At 40.7% G+C, this 23,210-nt stretch overlaps 1 protein-coding gene across 7 annotated transcripts in view; it reads right to left on the bottom strand.

The window, feature by feature from the left end:
• Nucleotides 1-23,210, bottom strand: part of NOX4 (NADPH oxidase 4) — an 840,225-nt gene that overhangs the window by 65,531 nt on the left and 751,484 nt on the right. For 6 of the 7 annotated variants that reach the window (XM_078658423.1, XM_078658420.1, XM_078658421.1 and 3 more), the window contains 2 exons: nt 11,575-11,683; nt 4,807-4,875 (listed from right to left, as the gene is read on the bottom strand). In XM_078658423.1, coding sequence (XP_078514549.1) covers nt 4,807-4,875; nt 11,575-11,683 — 178 coding nt within the window. Of the gene's footprint in view, nt 1-4,806; nt 4,876-11,574; nt 11,684-19,946; nt 20,420-23,210 lie in introns of those variants that run through there. The other variant, XM_078658427.1, reaches the window with a different exon arrangement.

The following is a 23,210-nucleotide window of genomic DNA, read 5'->3' as shown; positions in this document are numbered from 1 at the left end:
CACAGATATTTAGAGGTAGTTGCCATTTTTGACAAGGCATGAACAAGGCTGCATTACTGCATTTTATATACACGGGTATTGAAAGGTGCAATAGTACTCTCAGATTAGTTTAGGAACTAAGCCCATTTCTTGGGATATCTGCAGTATTATATTTCTATCCAGAAGTGTAAGAGCAAAATCATTTATTCAGTCAAGCAATAATTTCATCAGCAAGCCGAGAAGAAGGTAGTGTGGAACCAGTCAAAACAAAAGAAAGCCTTGCAGTCTCCGGAAGCAGCTGCCATGATTTAAATTAGCGCTGTGGCCCCGAGGCAGGCACCGCGCTAATCTTAAACAAAATGTAGAAAGTGAAAGCAGCGTGATACAGCGGGGGAGGGGAGGGGCAGAGGAGCGTTAAGAAAGCACTCAAATGAGAGGAAAGACAGATGGCGCCCGATCAGGCGCTGAAAGCTGGCAGTTGCACACGTGAACGCAAGCGCTAGGCCAGCCAAAGCAGCTGGCTCAGGCGAGACCTAAAAAATGACAAGATGTGTTGGAGGGCAATGGATAAGCATATGTGGGGATTATGCAAATGTGGGGGTTACAGGGGAAAAGCAGGATATGAGGAAGGGTATCGTATCCCAGGGCTGAGATCCTGCTGCTATAAGTCAAAAAGCTTCGTCATGAGTCCCTTTCTGAATTTCATGATCCAGGATGCCGTTTGGAGGGGTGTTTGTTCCAAGACTTGGTGGCAAGGTAAGAGAAGGAGCAACCTCCACTGTAGCTTCCACAGATGCGAGGAATGTGAGCGAGGGTAGAGAGCGCAGGTATCTGGAGAGTTGGTGGCACTTCAGGTGGTGGTTGATGTATGCTGGCCCTAGATTGAGGAGGACCTTGTGTGTCAGCATCTTGAACTGGCATCTTTTCTGGGTGGGGAGCCATTGGAGGTACCTGAGGTGGGAGGTGTTGTGGGTCCTTTTGGGGGGGGTCCAGGATGAGTCTTGCTGCTGAGTTCTGAATGGTCTGGTGTGTCTACAAGGGTTGGGTGTAGATTCCTGAATATAGTGTATTGAAGTAGGTGAGTCCGCTGGTGACTAAGGGCTTGGATGACAGTTTTTCTTGTGTTAATGGGGAGCCATCTGCAGATGTTTCGGAGCATGTGAAGGGTGTGGAAACAAGAGAAGGTGACTTCATTGATCTGGCATTTCATGGTGAGTTTGCTGTCTAGGATGATGTTACCCCATACCTCGGTGGCGTGTTTACAGAGCGAGCAGGATAGATTGGAGTGATTGCGTAGCGGATGCAGTCAGTGAGGTGGGTGTGGTGAGGGTTCCCAAGGTGGCGGGAGATTCTGAGTTGCAGGCAAGGTGACAGTGGCGGCAGGTGAAAGGTCTTATGGTTGATCTAGACAATGCAAGGCAGTGCTTGTCTAGGGTGCAGCTTGAGAGCTAATGCAAATTAGCAACCTTAAAGTTCAGCAAGGAAATTGACAACTGTCTAAACATTTATTTTCCTAAATATTTATTAGAAATTCAACTTCACCATTGAATTGGAATTAGAATAACTTATAAAAATAGTAATGTATTTATTTTTCTAGCTGGTCCCTTGCTTGAGTTATAAGCAATTATATTTTATTCTGCACTCTGGTTTTCTACATAGGGCAGCTAGGCCTGCCAAAGCAAATATAGCTTTTGGGTCATGTCACTATAGGGATATGTTAACATTAATAATCTACATGTCCCAAATATATATAATAATAATACAAATAAATACCATGCACCCTACCTTGGGGGCTATAAGGCCTACATAGGGATGACATGGTAATATTTAAATAGGAGGTTTTTACCTATCAAAAATGTTATTTTAACAGGTCGCACTGCAGGTTTAAACTGCAACAGTCAGGCAAGAATGGTAGGCCTGAACTCAAGTTTTACTTGTCATATTAGTTTTTGGTACAGTACACGCTGCAGTCCACAGTTGGCATCTAACTTTCTCTGCCATGGTTGCAGTTTCTACACCATACAATGTGGCTTTATAGCAGAGTTAAATACTTCAATCAGGACTTAGCTAATTTCTACATTGTTTATGAATCACAGCACATACACGGCACACGCAATGATCAAACACACGTTTGGTCGCTGTTTTAGCGTGGGCTAACCATGAAACAATTTAAAAATTAATAATATAAAATATGAGTACGCGGCTGGGATACTGCTGTTGTGTAGATCACAAAGGGTTGCATTTTAAACAAATGACACGAAAAACTGCGCTTATCAGTGGCCGGGGACTTTTTACAATTGCCTCCACTTAAACACATTAAAGCGTTAACCTGTTAGAGGGAAATAAACATAAATCAAAGCCTGAAATCCCTGGCGGATTAAAACTATTCTGCGATTAGGCTGCCACACGGCTATTCCTATCAGCAGAACAATAAACAAGGCGCCCTTCATTTCCCAGGGCCTTACGTAGACATTTTAAATCCATTAGCATCTAAAGGCTGCGTAGTATTTTGGTTTTTTTCTCCTTTCATATACATTATTCTCCGCTGTTTGACTGTTTCTGTTCTTTGGCTGTTGTCAGACACGTGTGTGCCAGCCAAATGTCCTGATTAAGGATAGTTCATCCGGAAACCATAATATTTCATTCTACTCTTCAGGTCCAGTCATATAGCTAGCTGCCTTACAGCAGGACAGCACCTCTGCAAATAGCCACAAGAAGGCATTCCATTCCAACAAATACCTTCTAAAATGACCGGTAAAAGGAGCACCCAAGTGGCTCCGAATTTCCTCGCACTGGAGTTGTGAGTCTCAACCATGGAAGACTGTGATCCAAGCCGTGCAGCCGGCTGTAACGTTATTTGTATGTTTTGAGCCTGTCTGCACGAGGTCTATCCAAGGCTAATCCACCTGTGTTAGTAACAACTCAGAGCATGCGTGTGATGCCGAACATAAAATGGCAGCTGGCTTGGAGTGAAGGCTCCGAGTGAAGGCCCCATGCAGCAGAGTCTACTGATGCGGCTGAGGAAGTCACAGAGATACAATCGTGACCAGGGCATAGGATACCTTTCAATTACACCATCAGAGTTCCTCTGTGGCGTCCCTGACTGCGGAAACTGCTACAGCTACAACGAGAGGTGAGAGCAAGAGAAATACCCTGAAGGCCCGGGGGGCCCCCACTTATCTGTCAAGAGACTCCCGCCTCCCGATCTGTGGCGCGCTAGCCTGAGTGGAACCACTAGCAACGGGGCTGAAGGCAGGGCTACTGCAGCGAAGGAAGAAGCCCCCAGAAAAGGCCTGCCTGACCTCGCTGCCTGAGCTTAAGATGGCGGCTCAATCCCTTATATCTCAAGCTCTTAAGGCACCCAGGGTTATACAATAGGCCACGGCCACTCGCAGGAAAGAGACCCTGACCTACAGTGCCACTTGAGAACCACAAGTCTAGTCTCCACAGCCGAGTGAGAGGGGGAACACACGAGCGCACCAACGTGCGGCTTGGCCCTGGAAATTTCCAAAAATGCCTCCCAAAAAGTCACAAGCCAACAAGGTCTTAAGCTACTTTGGAAACTCTAACACGGGAGACGGACAAGAACTAGGGCATAAACAGCCAAAGGAGAATATGGGGCCGTGATGATCTCCTGGCCACACTCAGGGACTTTAAAAGAGAGCTGCGCGACAGAATTAAAGCCGACATCCGCGCTTCTCTTGATGCCTTCAAATCTGCCCCTTACCCTTCTTTGCTCCATCCACCTTGTCCCCTAAGTTCCCCTTAACCTTCCTTGCTCCATCCACCTTGTCCCCTATGTTCTTTAAATGCTTTTCTTGATACTTATGTTACTTTTAACTGATGTAAATTGCAACATTATTGTTCCTCATGTAAATCGCTCTGATTCCTTTGGGTCTAGCCAGCGCTATATAAAACTCATTAATTAAATATGTTCCCATTTAGTACTCTTTCTCTCTTTGTCTACTTCTCTAGCTCCTGTCCCCTCTCCCCTGAATCTCTCCACCTTGTCCGCTACACCGCCTAGCCCTCAGTCCTTCTTTGCCCTTTGACTAAGCACTCCTTCTCCCCTTGTTGGGGAAAAGTCCAATATTTATACTCTGGTGTCTCAGGGAACCCTCTGAGAGAGTCCACTGCGCCAAGGGAGCCACTCACAGCTGAGGTATGGTATGGCACCCCTTGCCAAAGCACTCCCTCACTCCTTTTTGGGGAAGGATCCTGTATGTAGGCCTTGGAGTCTCAGAGAACCCTCTGAGAGAGTCCACTGCGTAAAGGAAGCCTCTCGCAACAGAGATAAGGGAAGTGATACCACTTCCCCTGGGATCACAGCATACTGGACTTTGGACGTTGCTTTGACTTATCTACCGGTTTGTGTCCCTGCGCCCTTCCCCTCCTCTTTCCATGCTGTGTCTCTCACACTCCCCTCCTCTTTCCCACCTTCATTATCTGTCTACTTCCCCTGCTCCTACCCCCTCGCCTGAATCTCTCCCCTTGCCTGCTTTTCTCCTGACGTATTTGTGCTTATTGTTTATCTCAACCTTACAAGTAACTATGTTGCCATGCTATAATGTGTAACCTTAGTAACGATGTAACCTGTAACTATGATCTGATACTCCTGTAAAGCGCTCTGATACCATCGGGTCTAGCCAGCGCGATATAAAACCTTTAAAATAAAAAATAAATTAAATAAATGCCAGGAGGGGGATGCCGGGTACATTTTGTCAGCGGCTACTTTTCCTCACAAGCGTCTCTTTAGCTGTCGTCTGCCTCCGTTACATACAGGTGTATCCCAAAATATTAATTTATTTATAATATTTTTTCTCTTACCTGCATTCCATCTGCTTGGCTCAGGTACAGCTGGATATTCAAGTAGTCAGGTCGGTTTTCCTGCCAGAGCTGGAGAGAGCATGTAAAAGAAAGCCTGAATTAATAAGTGGATAAGCTACGTATAATTTGTTTTTCCATAATGTGTCTAAAAGGCAGATTTTTCATGCTTCTAGCAGACATTAGCATCACAGTCATATATACATAATGCTCACGATAGACATATACGCAGGGCTTATCGTGCTCGGAATGTTAAATATGAAAATCATTTCCACTAGTGCATATTTTATGCTCAATTTTTTTATCATTAGAACGTACAAGATGAACATGCGTAGTGACATAAGCGTAATCATGTCATCAACACTGATAAGACATTTTATAAGATAAGACATTTATTAAAGATAATGCAACAGCAGAACATAGAGAACTGAATGAGAATATTTCGCAGAGACAATGTTTGGAATGAATGAGCATCGAAAGGTGTAATTCACTTACATTTAAAAGTAGTAGATGAGGACATTCAAAAACAGGGAGTCCATATGAATACAGAGGCAACATATTCTTGAAGTTTCATACAGAGCATTATGGCAAGTTCCAAGCATACAAACTGTAGCAAATTAAGTACAGTGAATAAGTAGTGAGCAACCTTACCATGGGCAACCTGGCTGTGCTAAATAAACTGATCACATAAAAAGAGTGGGGCACTTGATTTTTCACGTTTTCTTTCTGTAGTCCTGATTTCTACTCTTTCCTGTTTACATTTTCAAGTTCCCTCATTTCATCCATGTGTTGGGCTCTTCCGCTTTGCATCCCCAAAGCTCCTTTATCTAATTTGCTTCCCAGGGTCATCTGTGTTTTGGGGTTGTAAATTGACTATATACCCAAAGTGGAGTCATTTATGAAACTGTTCCTACTTTTCCAACTAGTTCAAGTTAATAGGTTCCAGTCAAGCAAAGGCCTACCTAATCAGGGAAACAAGGAACAATGCCCTTGAAAAGTGGGAATCGAAACTCAGGAGAACAGTGCATAAATACGTGGATTAGAGGGTCTGCAATGATTTCAACTGATAAAGAACTTTATCAAAAACCCACAAAACTTGATGCAACTGATATTAAACTCAATACAAAGACATGACGTCCGCAGAAAAAGTTACTCAGTACACTCCAATACTATCCAAAAGGTTGCCACTAGAGAATCACTTGGAACTCAACTTGCATTTCACATTCGTAAATAAGTAAGACAATCTGGGATCGCAAACACTTCCGCTGTCCCACAGGTTATGGTGCATATTTACAAGGGTATTGTGCTACGGGAACATCAATTTTACTGACGTTCCGGTGGCGCAATGCCCTGCTCCATATTTACAAAGTGTTGTTAAGCCACTTTTTGTGGCTTAACAACGCTTTGTAAATATGGTACCCTTTCACGCAGTTTACTGCATGAAAGGGGCGAGCAATGTGTGTTGCTGTCAGCGTTTCACCACAACACCCATTGCTTTTTGATGCTGCCCCAGATTTCCAAGGAAGTGTAAGTCTGAGGCAGTGCCATAAAATGAGGCCATGAAAAAGCAGGCGTTAGATTGGCGCAACGGGGAGAAATACTTTTATTTCTCCTCGTTTTTGCTCTTTCTATGTGTCCCTCATTCTGCTGCACACATAGCAAACCGCCATTAATGATTGTTTATGTGCAGGAAGGTGCCCCTTCCTGCAAATAAACAATCATTAATGGTGATTTGCTATTTCTATGTGTGCTGCAAAATGCAGCACAAATAGAAGTAACACATCGTCATTATTGATTGTTCATGAGCAGGAAGCGACACTTTCCTGCACAGCAAGCGCTAGGGGAAACACGGGAGTGCGCAGCATCCTTGTAAATATGGGGGATCCCTGTGTTTTGGAAATGGCACACCATTTCCTTGTAAATATGCCCCTATGTTTCCCACACCTTCCCATAACTGCTACGGAACATCTTTGTTGTTGTTGTCCCCCTGAAAAGAATGATTTCCTTGCAAGATAGGTGGATGTGCCACAGGTACTGCTCTGTGGACAACATTGAATAGTTTTTCTCGTTTATTCATAGCTTGGTCTAGCTTTTTTGATTACCTGGGATTTGGCTTCAAAGATGTGTTGTTTGTAGATTCTTCTTGCAGAGTGTGGTGTGGATAATGCTTACTGAATTGAATTGAATTGACTACACATTTATATAGCGCATGGCTACCCAGGGCATCTCAGCGCTTAATGTGACACCTTAAACACAGAACTGATCACAGAAAGAGAAAAGTTTTAAGCTGTTTCCTGAATTTAAGATAACTAGATTCCAGAGGCAAATAATCAGGGAGCTGGTTCCAAAACTTGGCTGCATTATATGAGAACGGCCGACCTCCAGTTTGTGACCGCTTGATCATAGGAACTGCGAGTAGTCGTTTATTATTGGATCTCAGAGTCCTATTAGGGCGATATAATTGCACCATTGAATGAAACAATGGAGGGCCCTTCCCAGAAATAGATTGCCTTGAACCTAATTCTTTCCTGGATGGGGAGCCAGTTCAGCAAGGTAAGGGCTGGTTTAGCTGAGCTGCGCTTGGGAATATTCATTAAGAGGCGGGCTGCACAGTTCTGGAAAATCTGCAGTCTTTTAGTAGTTCCTTGTGGCGCTCCCAAATACTGATGGGTTTTGCAAGAATTTTCTTTTGGTGTTTCAAAGGGTTCTCATTCCATCATTCCAATCCTTTAAGACCATGTGGCTGAGGCTTTGAATTTTTTTCCTATTCAGAATTTTAGAGGCCAAGGCATCTATGACTACTGCCATTGATTCACCATAGCGATTTATGAGATCATTGATATCTGAAGAGGTGTGTCTTGAAATTCATGTTCAAATGCCATAGCAAGCCATTGTTTCTCTAGGTCTCTAATTGTTTCATCCATATTTTTGGTCTTGTGGGTTGATCATTTGGAATGTTTCTTGTCAAGTTAACTGGGAAAAGGTTGAGTGAGTGATCTGACCAGTCAAGCAGCATGGAATTAATTTCCATTTTGTCTATTTTTCTATAAGGTTCAATATGGCTCCCTTGTTGTGAGTTGGTGCTAAGCAAAACTGTTCAAGATTATTGTTGTCAAGTTTAAGGTCACCCTAATGTAGAATAAAATATAGGAGAATGATGGTATTTCTGGCATTGATCTAATTGACAGTGAAGAGTTCCAATAGCTGTTCTGCTAAAACTGAGTTGTTCTGCCCTTAATGGTAGAGGAGGCTTAGCATAATCGGATTGGGAGTCCAATGATCTTATCTCAAATGAGAGAAGTTTGAACAGAGAGTGCCCTTCTTTGGTGCTATTTTTGCCCTTCAAAGAGTCTTTGATGATGATCACCACCACCTTCCAGTTCTATTTGATCTCTCTATCTGGATGTTGGATTATTGTTTTGGGACCAAAAGAGCTAAGATTCCCTAAGAGATTTCCATATTCCAGTCTCAATAAGGAGAATTGGGTCTTGGTTGCGGTCGACGATTAAATCTGCAATTTTGAGGGAGTTCTTTACCATCAATCTACAGTTGTCTTGGAGTCATTTCAGTGAAGATTGGTGCAGGAGCGGGTTCGGAATGTTGGTTAGTGATTACTCATAAGTTGTTGTGGTTAATTCTATTTGTGAAGGTTGGCTGTTTTCTCATCCTGCAATTCATGGTGGGTTCTGGGACTCCTTTGTGGGTCTCAGTGAGTGTTTCTACTTTCTCTTGGTTGTAGTGAGTAACACATTCTTAAAAGTCACTAGTGGATAGGGGAGAGCAAGTTTTCATTCCATGTGGTTCCTTGTTACAGCAGAATATTTTCATCATGGTGTCTTTGAAGCAGAGTCCTGATTGTCTGGGTGTCATTTTAGTATTGGGCTTGTTGGTAACATTGCTGAGTTTACAGGGGATGATCTTTAGTTTGCTGTACAGAGATTCTATCATTGCCATGAGGATGTTCATTTTAAAAACGATTGTGTTCTGAATGTTGGCAGATAGTTCTCATAACAAATAAGAGCAGTTTGTTGTACGGATTGGGAAATTTGGGACATTGGTGAGGGAGTTAGTGTGCATCAAGTTCTTTTGTTTAACAGGTAGAATGGAGTGGAAGGCATAGGATATACTTTTGTAGGAGCGAAGAATGGGTGCTTGATAGGGGAAAAGAGTTGTAAGAGATCCGAGTGGATTGAGATTGGAGCAAGTAGTGTGTGTTGTGTGTGAGGTGGTCGATGTGACGTGCGAGTGAGGGTTAATGGATTTTGATTGGTTTTGTTAGATGAGAGGTGTGTGATCTGAGTAGTGGGTGCTAGTGTATGTGCTAATAAAATGGAAGGAGTTCTATAGAGGAGTCAAAGAGAGATACGCATGAGGGTCGGCGGAGACTTACTGGTTTTTCAAGAGGAATTGTGAGAACAAGTGTGTGTGTACTCATGTTAAAGGGAGAGAATGGGAGGGGAAGTATGACAGGAATTCTTGTTGTGGGGGTCTGAGGGTTTGAGTGGTTACGTTTTCAATATGGAGGGACAGTGGGATAGAGAGAGAGCTCAATAAATGGGTACTAAGGGCACTTTGGGCATGAACAACTTAAACAGCACATCTATGAAAGTGAGGGGAGTTTCTGACTGCTGTGTTTATTGCTGCCAGATTTTATATTAAGAAGTATTTTTAAAGAAAAGTTAAACAGTTTCAGATTGCCATGAAAGGCTTGTATCATGATCTTGCTGTTGTTGTAGCTACAAATTGCCAATTCTGATTTAAGTTGGGATGTGGAAGAAGCTAAGAGTGTCCGTACTTATAGAATTTGGTGAGTATTTTTCATGCTTGGCATAATTCCTATTGCTCTGATCTGGGCAAATTGATCAAAGGAAAGCACATATCAAACTGTAGTCATACTTTGAGGTTTCAGTTGCTGAGTAGCTGTGAAACGCCTTTTAGTGAATAGGTTGAGGTTTCAGTCGCTGTGGATCACATGTGTTGATATGCAAGAGCTGTCTTCATTTCACGGTACACTCAAGAGGCTTCCCTGTTACATGGCATGATGCAGCCATCATGTGCATTACTTAATTGTCCAAACAAATATAAAGATAAAATTAAAAAAAGAGTAATAGTGAGTAATATGTCCAATGGGGCACATACACAGTCATGTCCCTTTCCTTCCTCCACCACATGACAACAATCATTAATTGAAGTTCTATCAAAGTCATGCTATGTCAGAACAGAGGAGATCTTACACGTTCCACATTTGGACACAATGCACCTTTGAGTGAGTTATCGGGGTCCAGTGACATGCTGTGGATGTGATTCATGCTACTCAATATGGTAATCAACAGATAGGCCCCACTCATGGACAACTATAGACACCCTTAGTCTATATTACCACTATACCTACTTAGAGCTAGAGTGTAAATCTGTCACCATCCTGGAACTGCTAGTGACCAAAGGCTCAAAGCAGTATCCATGCGGTACATGGTTAGAACAGGGTACCACCTACCACTCGAATATTGTGTTTGAATTTGAGGCAGCAAGTCTTGGTTATAAACATCAAAACCAGTATCTATACAATGACAAATGTGTCCTTGTACAAGAGCAATGAAGAAAGTTGAATACCAAGGTCATAATTGCTACAACTGGGAGTTTTCTCAATGTAGGCTTTAAAAACATCAGATAACTAGGAACTGAGCAAGGCTGATATTTACGCGGTTAAAAATAACAACAATCAGATAGGTGACCATTGACAATTTAGAACCAGCAACTTTACCTCCATCTGCTTTTGTGATTTTCAAGACCATGTGCATAAGAGATTTACTGAGCTTATTGGTTGTATTTACATACTGGCTATATCTTTTCATAGCAGTGGCAGTGTCTTTTTCATGTAGTGAATGCTGGGCTCTGATTGAAACAGTGCCAAGAGCTCCTTACATATACACCCTGGGCTCTAAAAATTGGCATTACCACCAATGTGATTTTCTAAGATGTCATTTTCTGCACAGTGCATGATGGGATTGGTTGAAGGGGGAAGATACATTCAAACTCTTCTCACACAGATCATATTACATTCTGTGCATTGTATAGTGGGATGGGTTAAAGGGTGTGTGTGATTTGACCCCTGGGGTGCTCAGATATTAAAGTCACTTTCTGGTAGAACACTTCCTGCTCTATCTGGTCTTAAAATGGACTCATGATAGAGTCTACTTTCAGGACAGGGATTCTGGGTCAAGCACATAGTTGATATCTCTTCCAGATTAGGGTCTGTGGATGGTGTCACTTTCAGATCGTAGCTTGTGGGTCAGGTTCTACTTGTATGTCCACTTCTGGGTCATGGTCTGTGGCTGACATCACTTCCAGACCAAGGTCCTTGGATGAGACCTCTTCAGGGTCAAGGCCTGTGGATAAGGTCACTCCCAGATGAATTCACTGTTATAACCTAGCAATTGCCTTCCTTCTGAATCAAGACGTACCAAAAGGACAGTTGCCTCAACTTCTGTTCAGTCAGATTTCCTTTTTTGATTACTTCTTTATTACGCTGTGTCTGTAAGTACTAGTGACCGAAATATGAAATTTTTTATGATTGTTGACTGGAAGACCAATAGTTATTTAGAATAATGTGCAGAAGATTTGAAGTTGTTGGTTTCTCTGATGTAACACTTTACAGCCATGGCTTTGACATGAAACACTGTGTTGAAGTACACAGTTTAACTCTGTTCAGATATGAACAAAACACAGGTTTCAATTGGAGGACTTTAGAGTACAATTGACTAGTAGGCTTACCTTGTCATGTAACATACACAGTAAATCGGCAAACCATCGAAAGGACTCAATGTCCCTGCACACCCAAATAAAGTAGAGCCTTCTTAACTTATACTGCTCCCAGGAACTTCTGCAAAGTGAGCGTAACACAAATTAACCAAAGAAACAATTCAGGCGAATTTGTTAACATCGAATGAATGTTTTATTGACTGAAGGACTCTACACCAAATGAATCCTAAGGCTGAAAGCACACAAAAAAAAATAACAATAGTGAATTTAAAATGAAAATATTGTTAACTGCATCTGACATTGAAAAGGATGTAAACATGTGGGAGAAGTGAACTAAATATAAGCATACACTAGAGGTTAGGTTACATAAACTGCTCTGTGTGGTACCATTTTTAGGGTCTCAGCTGTAGACAATACTAGCTGTCTCATGTCATTAAACAATATACCCATACATACATACATAATACTGAAAGCAGCTTTTCAATTCAATTTCTTTATTTGGATACAGGAAAATATCCATAAAAGTACAGAATAAAAATCAAGACGGTACATACACAAATAGAATATTAAAAAGTGAGTCAGCAAATGTGATGGACATATTAATATAGTTACAAAATAGATTATATACAGGGTACAATAATCAATTCATCAAAACAATCCTATAACAATCATGGACAAAATTTGATAATAAAAAAGAAAATATTTCATATTTTAACAACAAAAAGGTTTTTTCCTTTTAAAAAGCGAACACTTTGACACATGAAAACCACATATAGGTTAATTCTGGTACCAGACATATAACCAAAGCTTTCTTACGCTGTATTCATAGTGGCACGGGAACGAACTGCCAGTCTCAAAAAAGTACTGACACAGAGTGTTAAGTTGTCCCTGTTGAACTTAACAATCTCCCTATATGCTTCCCCAAAATCAGTAATATCATGAGACTTAAAATAGGGGATCAAAAACTGCTTACTATATACTTGATGAAAGTCACAGAAAAATAGAAAATGTAAAGCAGCTTTTACACATCCCCTTTTAAGCCATTGGCTTAATGTGTTGAATTGGCATTAGGAATTGACCAAAGGGGTTGTCGGTCATCGTTGGCAACTGCCCATTGCATTTAGCCCATGTGGACTACTTGGAAAAGTATTAGCATACTTTTACCATTTAATTCAATCTTTGTAACCGATTTTACATTTATTTTTAAAGTAGTTACCTTTTTTAAGGTGTGCTGCCTTTTTTATTTTGTTGTGTTTTCATTTGCAGCCAGGTGCTCTTACAATTACCAGTGCCAGACAGGACCCATCACACGGCCCCTGCTTGCTCCTCTCTCTTCTTGGCATTGTCAAAGCTTTTTTTTTTTTTTGACGGGCCCAGCAGCAGCTGCAAACTGCTCCCTGGGATGGTGCAATGAGCTAAAAAACGGTGTTGGATCTAGCCCTGATCTCTTGACTGGGTGAGAGTATTCTGCTTAATTCAGAGACTCTGTCCATCACCACCCCTTGTTGTAAATATTTTTGTCCACCATAAGCGTGGAAGGGTATACTCAGATGTGAGTCCCTTGCTCATTGCACAATCAGGATTCAAGCAAGCCGGGCTGAAGACGGCTGAAATGCCAGAAACCGGTCCCCGGAAGCTTGTTTCCTTCCCGGTGTAAGAATTGGCTTTTGTAGTCTGGTCTGCCCTGTTCCCATGATGCACTGGGCCAGGGACAGACTAATTTGCATACAGCCAGGTTCTGAAACTGGGATGGTGCAATGAGCTAAAAAACGGTGTTGGATCTAGCCCTGATCTCTTGACTGGGTGAGAGTATTCTGCTTAATTCAGAGACTCTGTCCATCACCACCCCTTGTTGTAAATATGCAAACTGCTCCCTGGCTACTCCGTTATTTTTCTGCGCTATTAAATGCACAAACTTTGTTATTTTAAAAAAAATCTCAAAAGTATTTCAAAATCGCCGCCAGTCATGCGTGTCCTGTCACCATGCATGGAGCTCCCTTGGTCTTTTTTATTTCCAGGCAATCTGACAACAGGCATGTGTGGTCTGGTGGCTATGGTGGAACTGTGTTGGGAGTTGGCTGTAGTTTTAGCAAATTGTGTGCAATGCTGATGCCTCTCACTGCAAGAGACTCAGTATAATTACCAGCAATTCCTCGTAATCTATTATCACTCAGACAGCAGCAAGCGCAGAGAGGAGGATCATTTTCAAACCAGCCCCAAAAGGAAAAGTCCATGAAATCCCGAAACCTAAGCATCCGGCGATCTATCATTTTTTAACTATACAGCATGGGCAGTCCTTCTATGTTGGAAAAAAGGAGAGTATGTTATTTCATGACTACATAGGCACAGAGGGGCCGATTCACAGAACTAATTTAAGACAAAATCCTAAACCTACTACTTTTGGGATCCACAGATGGCATTTAGTAGTAGTAAAGTTAGGATTTTGTCTTAACTTTGACTTAAGACAAACTTTTTTTTTTTTTTTTAAACCATTTTTATAAGTTGCAAGAGAGAATGTTTACAATATTTAAGTCACACTAGTCATGCATACATATATGAAGAAAAAGTGCATATAATATTCGTTGTATAAGGAAAAAAAAACAAAAAAAAAAAAACATATAAGCGTGCCGGTTTCACAATACAATCATACATTTAATTTATGAATGATCCCCATATTCTTTACTTTCGTTCTAGGGTTTTTGGGCCTCTAAGTTTTGCCAATGATATCTCCATTGTATAGATTTCATGGATTAGATACCACCAATCCATAACAGTTGGGGGTTCTTTTGATATCCAAGTTCGCGCAATGGCCAATCTCGCACACGAGAAAATAATGGTTATTAAATCTTTAAAATTACTATTATTATCTTGTATATACAGTAAAATTAAATGGGCAGAAATAGCCAGAAAAGTTATTTGTTTTTTGTCAAGAACCTCAGTTATTCCTGCCCAAAAAGTTGAAAGTTTCGGACATTGGTAAAGCATATGTTCAATAGGAGCAGCTTCTTTATTGCATTTTGGACATTTGGTACGTTCATTAGAAGTATTACCAAATGTCCAGTTTGAGATTCTCTGTGGTGTATAGTATAATTGGGTGATTGTCTTGTAAGATTGTAGCCTTAAGCTTGAAGAATGGACAACTCGATTAATTTGTTTAAATGAGTTAGTGATCTGGTTGGAGTTGATATTAATTCCCAGCCTGTTGGTCCATTTGTCTGCTATCTTCCCGCAATCACCAACGTGGCCTTTGTTCAGCAAAGTATAGCTTTTGCTAATAAGAGATTTGGAGAGATTCGAATAAATACATTGAAGAATCTCTGATTGTTCGACGTTTATAATTTGATTTTTGTTAATCAAAAAATCTTGTAGCTGTATATATTTAAAGTACATGGTGTCTTTAATCTTATATAGTATTTTTAATGAATTGAAACTTAGAAGACCTTCTGAACCATAGAGATCTCCTAGAGATTTAATTCCATAATCTAGCCATTGAGCGCTGGCGCCATCAGAAAAGATATTTGGTAACCCCGGGTTCCCCCATATTGGTAGTTCAGCATTAAAAAAAGGAATTTTATTTGTTTCTGTAATTTGATCCCAGATTCTTTTAATTAATCTAACGGTCTTGAACCTAACTCTTTTGTAGTAATTTGGGTCATGGACCCGAAATAGAAATTGGTTGCTTTGTGGCCCTAGCACAAATTGATGGTAGAATAGAGGACTTTCTTTGGACAAGAGGCTACGTATACGTGAAATAAAAGTAGCAAAAAAGTAAGTTTTTAGTTCTGGAAAGTTTAATCCACCTTTTTCAATAGATAGTTTAAGTGCCGTCATTGATCTTCGGGCTTTTTTGTATCCCCATATGTACTGACTGCAGATACTTTCTATCCTCTTAATATAAGTTATGTTCAGTTGTAACGGGATAGATCTAAACAAGTAAAGTATTTTTGGTACTATTTTCATTTTGATAGTATTAATGCGTCCGATCAAGCTTAGTGGTATTTTGTGCCAATTTTTAAGAGTGGATGTGATATCCTTTAGTAGGGGCTCATAGTTTATTGAAATAATTTTATCAATATTCGAGGTAAGTTTCACTCCTAAATATGTAGCTTCAGAGCATAAACCTATTATCGGTTGAAGTGGTTTATAGTTCGCTATTACTTGAGTTTTATTAACATTTAGGCGGTAGCCCGATATATCGCCGAAGTCCCTAGCTTCTTTAATTATATTAGGTATAGCTTGTGCCAATTCGGTGGTATAAATGGCAATGTCATCAGCAAAAGCTGTAATTTTTAAAATATTACCTTCATGTTCTATTGGGATAATATGATCTTGGATCGTAAGAGCGTTTAGGAATGGTTCTAACGCTAAAGCAAAGAGCAGGGGTGAGAGAGGGCACCCCTGTCTAGTACCCCTTTTTATCAAGAAACTATCTGAGTTATTACCTAAATAACTTACTATAGCTGTTGGTGTTTCATATAGGGATTGTATCCATCTCAGATATTGTCCCTGTATACCAGATGATCTTAGTGTTGCCCATAAGTACTCCCACCCCACTCGGTCAAATGCTTTCTCAGCATCTAGCATAACCATTCCCAGTGGGGTGTGGGTAACCGCCGCAACGTCAAAAGCAGTTATTGCGGTGTTAATATGAGCAGTAGTATCTCTCCCCACCACAAACCCATGTTGTTGACAGTTAACCAGATCAGGCATTATAGGGGCTAGCCGGTTGGAAAGTATTTTGGCGAAAATCTTTGCGTCAGTATTAATTAATGAAATTGGTCGGTATGATCCCTGTTCTTCTGATGGTTTGTTTTTTTTTCAAAAAGAAAATAATTTTTGCTATACGCCACGAAGCGGGGGCACTACCTATTTCAGCTATAGAATCTATCACTTGATGAAACAAAGGAAGTAATTCTTGTTCTCAAATCTTATAGATCTCCATGGGTAGATTGTCTTCGCCGGCGGCCTTACCTAAAGGGAGTGAATGTATAGCTTTTTTTATTTCTTCCATTGTTATTTTAGTATTGAGTATTTTATTTTTCTCCGAATCTATTATTACTGGTCTGTGAATTTCTAGATAAGATTCTATTGTTTCTAAGGTGGGTATGTTCTCTGGAGTATATAAGTAGCAATAGTATTTAGCGAATTGCTCTAAGATCTGTTCTTGTTTTTGATATTTTTGGGAATCCAACCCTTTAATTGTTTTTATGGTGGTTTTAGCCTTTTTATCGGCTACCTTATAACCCAAAATTTTTCCAATTCTATCTCCCCCTTCATATTGTGTAAATTTATATTTATGTATTTTGGAGCTATATTTTTCTCTAAGAGTTTTCTTTAGGGCTGCTCTTAATGAGATTAGTGTTAGTTTTATCTCTTCAATATTAGTGTTGCCTTGTATAATAGCATCTGCAAGTTGTTGTTCGACTATTAGTATATTGGAGGTATCTAGTTTTTCACCTCTTGTCTTGTCTGCATTGTCCCGGAATATATATTGTTGTGTATACCCTCTGATACTACATTTACAAGAGTCCCATACATAGTTAACCGCATTGGAGTTAATATTTAATGATATATATTCGAGTATGTGGTTCTTCAAAACCGAGATGAATTTAGAATCCGTGAGTAAGTATCTGGGAAATGTAAATTGGCGAGTAGTTTGTTTAGTATCCAAAATTTTAAATTCAAACAATATTGGGTTATGATCAGAGGTAACAACTTTGGGACAAATTTCAATTTGGCAGTTAGTTGAAATATTATCAGTTGTCCATACCAGATCAATGCTAGAGAAAGTTTGATGTGGGGCGGAGAAATAGGTGAAGCCGGGAATTGTAGGATATTTAGTACGCCAAACGTCTTTCAAATTATGTATCCTAACTAGTTCCTCTATGGCGTGTCTCACTTTCCTCATCCTATTTCTAGTGCATTTACTTGTAGAATCTATGGTATAGTTCATAACGCAATTAAAATCCCCCATTAACACCAGTTCCCCATCCCAATCAAGTAATTCAATAGTCAAGTGTTCATACAGTTTGGGTATGTCAACGTTTGGGCCATAAATAATACAAAATACATAGCATTTTTGATTAAATTGCAGTTGAGCTATTGCCCATCTGCCTTTAGCGTCGCTATTAGTTTTGATAACATTTAGTCTTAGCCATTTCTGTTTCAAAATAGCAACACCTCGGTTAGTTGTATCTATAGTTGAACAAACAACAAGGTCATAGCCCATTTGTGATAGTAATTTGCGGTCGCTATATCTAATATGAGTTTCTGAGAGGAATACCATATGTGGTTTATACACATTAATTTCTTCTTGTACCAATTTTCTTTTACATTTATTATTAAGACCGGCAACATTCCAAATCAAACATCTAAAAAAAAACATAAATTATAATGATATCACTTGTTCTTCTCCATATATTAAATTCCAAGCTTTCGTTGTATTTTTTTACAAATTTTTCTCTCTTGCAATAGTTTTTTTCCCCCTTATTTCCCCTACTCGTTCCCCCCTCTTCTAGCTCCCCTAAAGCTTCTCCCCCTGCTTTAGAGGCCCCACCCCAAGTACCTACCCGAAAGCCTCCCTCTATCTTCTGCTGCCGTTGGAAGGGCAGCGGAACAGAGAGGTCTCCCCGTGGTCTCCCGCTCAGTGTTAATCTTGTCAAAAAAAAACAATATCAGCCAATCCCCACCAAAAAAAAAAAAAAACATTTTCTTTTTCTTTTTTTTCCCCTTTTCTCTTCTTTCCCCTTCTTCCCCTTTTTTCTTTTAATTTCTATAAATCAGAGTTATCGCTCATGGCTTTCAAATTCTAATTTTCTATAAATTTAGCTAGGTGAAGTTAATTATCCATTTTAGCCAAAAGTTGCTCTGCGTCTTTGACGTCGTTGAAGAAATAGACTTTGTCCTGCTTTTATAATTTTAAGGCGTGCTGGTTCCTGTAGATATGCTGTAGCACCCCTAGATTTGAAAGGGTCTATCAATTTCCGCAACACCCATCTTCTATCCATAGTTGCCTTGCTAAGGTCTGATTTAGCAAAAAAAGTTATATTTTCACAAGTGATAGGTGTATTAGGTCTAGCTTTCAGTGAAATTGCCTGTCTTAGCAAATAATTGCCAAAATAAACCAGAATTGGTCGAGGGTATTTACTCTCTTTATTCTTGGGGATAATCGGTAGTCTATGTACCCTTTGAAGTTGGCAATCCCAGTCCCAGTCGCCCAGGTCTGGGAATGCTTTCTGAAAAAAACGAATCAAATAGGCTCTGGCGTCGGAGCCTTCAGTCCCTTCAGGTATTCCAAAGATTCTCAAATTCTGGCGCCTTTGACGGTTCTCAAGGTCCTCGACTTTATGTTTTAAAGTCTCTATGTCTTCCTTATGTTACTTCGGTTGTAGTGGTGGCTAATGTTTCCTCAGCGCTAATTACCCTCTGTTGTAGTTCTTCAATATCTTTTGTCACGCCACTGAGCTTGTTGGTAACTTCCTGTAGGCAATTGTGAATCTTGCAATTATCCTCCTTAAGATGGCGAAACTTAAGACAAACTTAAGACAGACTTAAGGCAGACTTAAGACAGACTTAAGACAGACTTAAGACAAAATCCTAACTTAAGTCTCTCTTAAGTCTGTCTTAAGTCTCTCTCAAGTCTGTCTTAAGTCTGTCTTAAGTCTGTAGCACACTGTCAGTGCATCTCCTGAGGAAGTTTGCCTCTGCTCCAGCATTGGTAATACGGTGTGGACACAGAGTCAAGGTGATTTCCATATTTGCAGAGGGCCACGTCACCATCCACATGAGAGAAAGCCCTCTCATGATAGCGCTGTACATGTGCACCACCACAATCAGTCAGTATTACAAAAGGGGCTGCACAAGCAAGTGTCTGTGGCCCCTTCTGTAATACCAGAGTACTCATGGGTGTTCAAAGCAGGAGCACACACCCATTGCTCCACTTGGGCACAATTTCTGTAATACAGGCCATGGTACGTTACTTTTGACTATTCCGTTTAAAAAAAGTTTCATGATATTGCCTGGGAGACAGAAACAGGATAAATAATGCGCAAGGACATATTTCATCATGGAGGTCCCAACTAAGGGGGTCATTACGATGCTGGTTGTATGACCACCATCCTTGCAGGCCTTTTCCAACCGCCGAAACCTGAAAGATTCTCCCCACTGTATTACAATGCAACCACTGCTACCGCGGGGGTCGCAGCTACGGCTGAACACATATCCCCAAATATGTTGCTGCAAATGCATACAAAACTCACATTAAACATGTTAATTGTACACACATGCATGACATTTGTGGGGATATGCCTTGTGCACCATGTACTCCATTGCTAGGGGGGAGGACGTTTGGTAATTCTACCCTCAGTACCAAGTTTGAGTAAAATCAACTCTAAGCATCTAGACCGTGTAATATTTTGTAAAGACACCCATGTAAATATAATGATTGTTAATTTTAGTTCCAACTCATTGGTTAAAGAAATTGTATGATCATTTGATGACATAAGATGACTTGGGTTTGATGTCCTTGTAAATGAGGAAAACTGGCATATATTTCGAACAGACAATATACATCTGTAGGGAATGGGGATTATTGAAACAAGGGAGCACTTCAAATTTACCAGATGATGGTTTACACCTCAATGGGAGGGACACCAACCTAAGGCCATTAGTAATAAAACAAGGTTTAAGAGAGATATGTGTATGTAGAAGGGGAGTAAGAAGAAACACCCAGATATATAGCATATAGAGACAGACTGGAATTGGATTGCAGCTGCCATCAACGCAGACACCTCACTGCCAAATCTGTATGGTTCCTAGCAGGAACACCTTGAATATCATTTTGCGGAATATTGCAGATCTACAGAGAAAAATGAGAAATAAAACTATTTGAGCAAAATATCTGTAATTGTAGTGTGTTTATATAGGGACCTGTATCGATACTCCAATTTCTGACCCTTGTCCGGTTATAAATCACTAATATGCATACAACGGCACAGAAACCAGTTTCATAAATTAGTCATAGCGCATGCTGTCACATTAAGCAAGCACTATTGCTCCAGCCCCCTAGAAAGCACACCGAGTTCTCTAAACAAACCAAGCCTCCAGCAAACCTGGGAAATCCCCGCTGCTATTGTTTTGATTTCGTTCGAGAACTCCTGTAAAGAATGTAAGAACGACCAGTTCTTAATTGACGTCTTATGTCCATCCTTACGTCAAACCCGGCACCTCTCAGGTATAAATATACCGACACTGCCCTAAGTAAGGACACGGTGGTGATGAGCTTGGAGCAGCGACTACTTGCCGGAGAGCCCAGCTGATGCGAGAGCCCACGGACGCTGCCCCTCCCCTTTTGACGCGCTGAGGAAAAACGCTGCCTTTCCTCTTGCCGAGGAATCCAGCCTCCAGCGTTTCCAGCTTGCCCTCGCGGGTAACTGGGATACCGAGTCCTGAGAAAGAGATACCAGACCTCCTGCCTTCTAAATCCCAGGTACTAAACTGACTAACCCCTTACAGAGAATTCTTGAGTCAGATTCTTGGCAAACCAAACTTAACTTAAACTGCTACTTACTCCTTCCCACGTATTAGGCTTAGGTCAGGTACACCGGGGTAGGCGTAGTTAGAAGCACCAGTTGAGTACGATTAGTCAATGTATATATGTATGTATATCTTTTATCCATTTTAAAGTAACATATGGCTAAGAAACCATATCAATGCTTTTACAGTATTATTTTATAATCCTGCTTTTACTGTATGCATTTTACTTAACTATCAGTATTACAATTGTAGCAATTCATTTCTCTTGTATGAGAAAAGAGACTGATCAATAAATAACACCTTTTATTGAAAACGCCCGTCTCTCCTTTTCTCTGCAATCTGGTGAAACTAAGTATGCACGTATTGACTGAGTAAAATAACTGTCTTTTGTTTTCACACGACTCTAGAGATATACTCTTGATCAGGGAGAGCAAAGTTGTCATGTTCTATGGTTGTCAGAAACTAAATCCCTTCTTGTCTATCCAGGGAGGTTAAACTCCTCCTCGCCTATTCGAGAAAGATTCTAGTGAACTCTGAGCTAGCTGGCACACAAAACTTAAGTCTAATATCGTCAGTAGAAGACCTAGTTAACCTCTGTCCTACGTCTATACTATTGAAGATATTATTCCAATGCGCAGAGCCTATTGGGAATATAGGAACTACACTACATGGCGCCCAACGTTTGGTAAGGCGATAAAACTAAGGCAAGGCATTAGAGTAACTCAGTCGTGCTTTTTCACACAGACCCTTTCTCCCATAAATACTCCAAAGTCGTCTGGAGTGGGTCAAAGGTTAAAAATCCGCCAAACTTAGTAGGAGGAGACTCCTATGTATGGTTTTTGGTTTATTCAACGTTGAAGGATACAGTGTTCCAAAATATTGTGCACCTAATCTTTGTTTCCTTGAAAACTTGATCTGCAACAAAAAACCTTCCTGTCAGTAAAATGTCAGACGGAGAAGGAGATAGGGAGACAGCTAGATTAGCAGCTCAACTCCTAGCGGATGACACAAGTCTCCTACAGCAAGACCCGGATGCAATACTCATCCCGGTCAGCATAAGAAAAACAATAACACTTAATCTTATAGAAAATGGACTAACACCAAGAGGTGGTACAGTCATATTCGTAATTGAGGCACACGATTATCGGCAGACAGAGGTATTCTATTCATGGATAAACTTTCCAGCAGCAAACGCTGTCACAAAAGGGTTCCACTATTACAAAATAGAGGAACCACCGGATGAGTACACTTCTTTCGAGGAGGTGGAAATCCCATTAAAATACCAAGAGCACCTGCTCTGGTTTAAAGGCGCCCTAAAACATAATGATCACATCACCAGGCTCGGTCCACTAGGTAGACCAGGAGCAACGTGGCCGGTTCTAGCCAGCTACACACCACATCCAGACATTGAAAAAATGTCAATACCAGAACTCTTAGTACAGCTAAAACAACTGATTAAAATATACAGACAATTAGTCCAATATGTAATGCAGACTTTAACAGTCCAACCAGCTATTAAAATTACACAGCAGACCCCTCATTAGGGGAACACAAATAAAATCACACCACAGAACATACAGTCCAGTCTAGGAAAAGTAACCATTAAAGGGGAACAAATTCCATTCTGGTTAGCACACAAAATCACTCAAATAGAGGTGGTATTTCCGGATACTACCCCTAATGAGAAACACAGAATTCTGACTATCTGCCTTCCAATGGGGATCGCACCACATGTGGAGGACTGTGACACTTGGGGCACAGTCTTTGCTTCCATTTACACAAAAACACATGGTGTTCCGTCCATGGTGGTAATACCAGATGTGCTAAAACAGATTCAAAATGAATACGGTCCAGAACCTGCTTTAACTCTGGGTATGAAATTACTGAAAGACTTCAAGCAGGTCTCAGCTTTATTTTTATCCAATATAAAAGGAGAAGCAGCATCTGTGGCGATCCGCCAGAAGTTGAAAGAAACAGATATAGGACGCTCCTTAGCTGGAGCATCTGTGCGCCAAATAAAAACGCATAACATAACATAACATAACATATAGCAGAACAACCATTTGAACTTGCCAGAATCATAGAAAAATCCTATGAAGAACTAGGAAGAGATA

Source organism: Lissotriton helveticus, chromosome 8 (genome assembly GCF_964261635.1).
Source record: "Lissotriton helveticus chromosome 8, aLisHel1.1, whole genome shotgun sequence".
Taxonomy (NCBI): domain Eukaryota; kingdom Metazoa; phylum Chordata; class Amphibia; order Caudata; family Salamandridae; genus Lissotriton; species Lissotriton helveticus.
The sequence above is the reverse complement of the archived record's forward strand: the minus strand, read 5'-3'. Positions and strand labels throughout refer to the sequence as shown.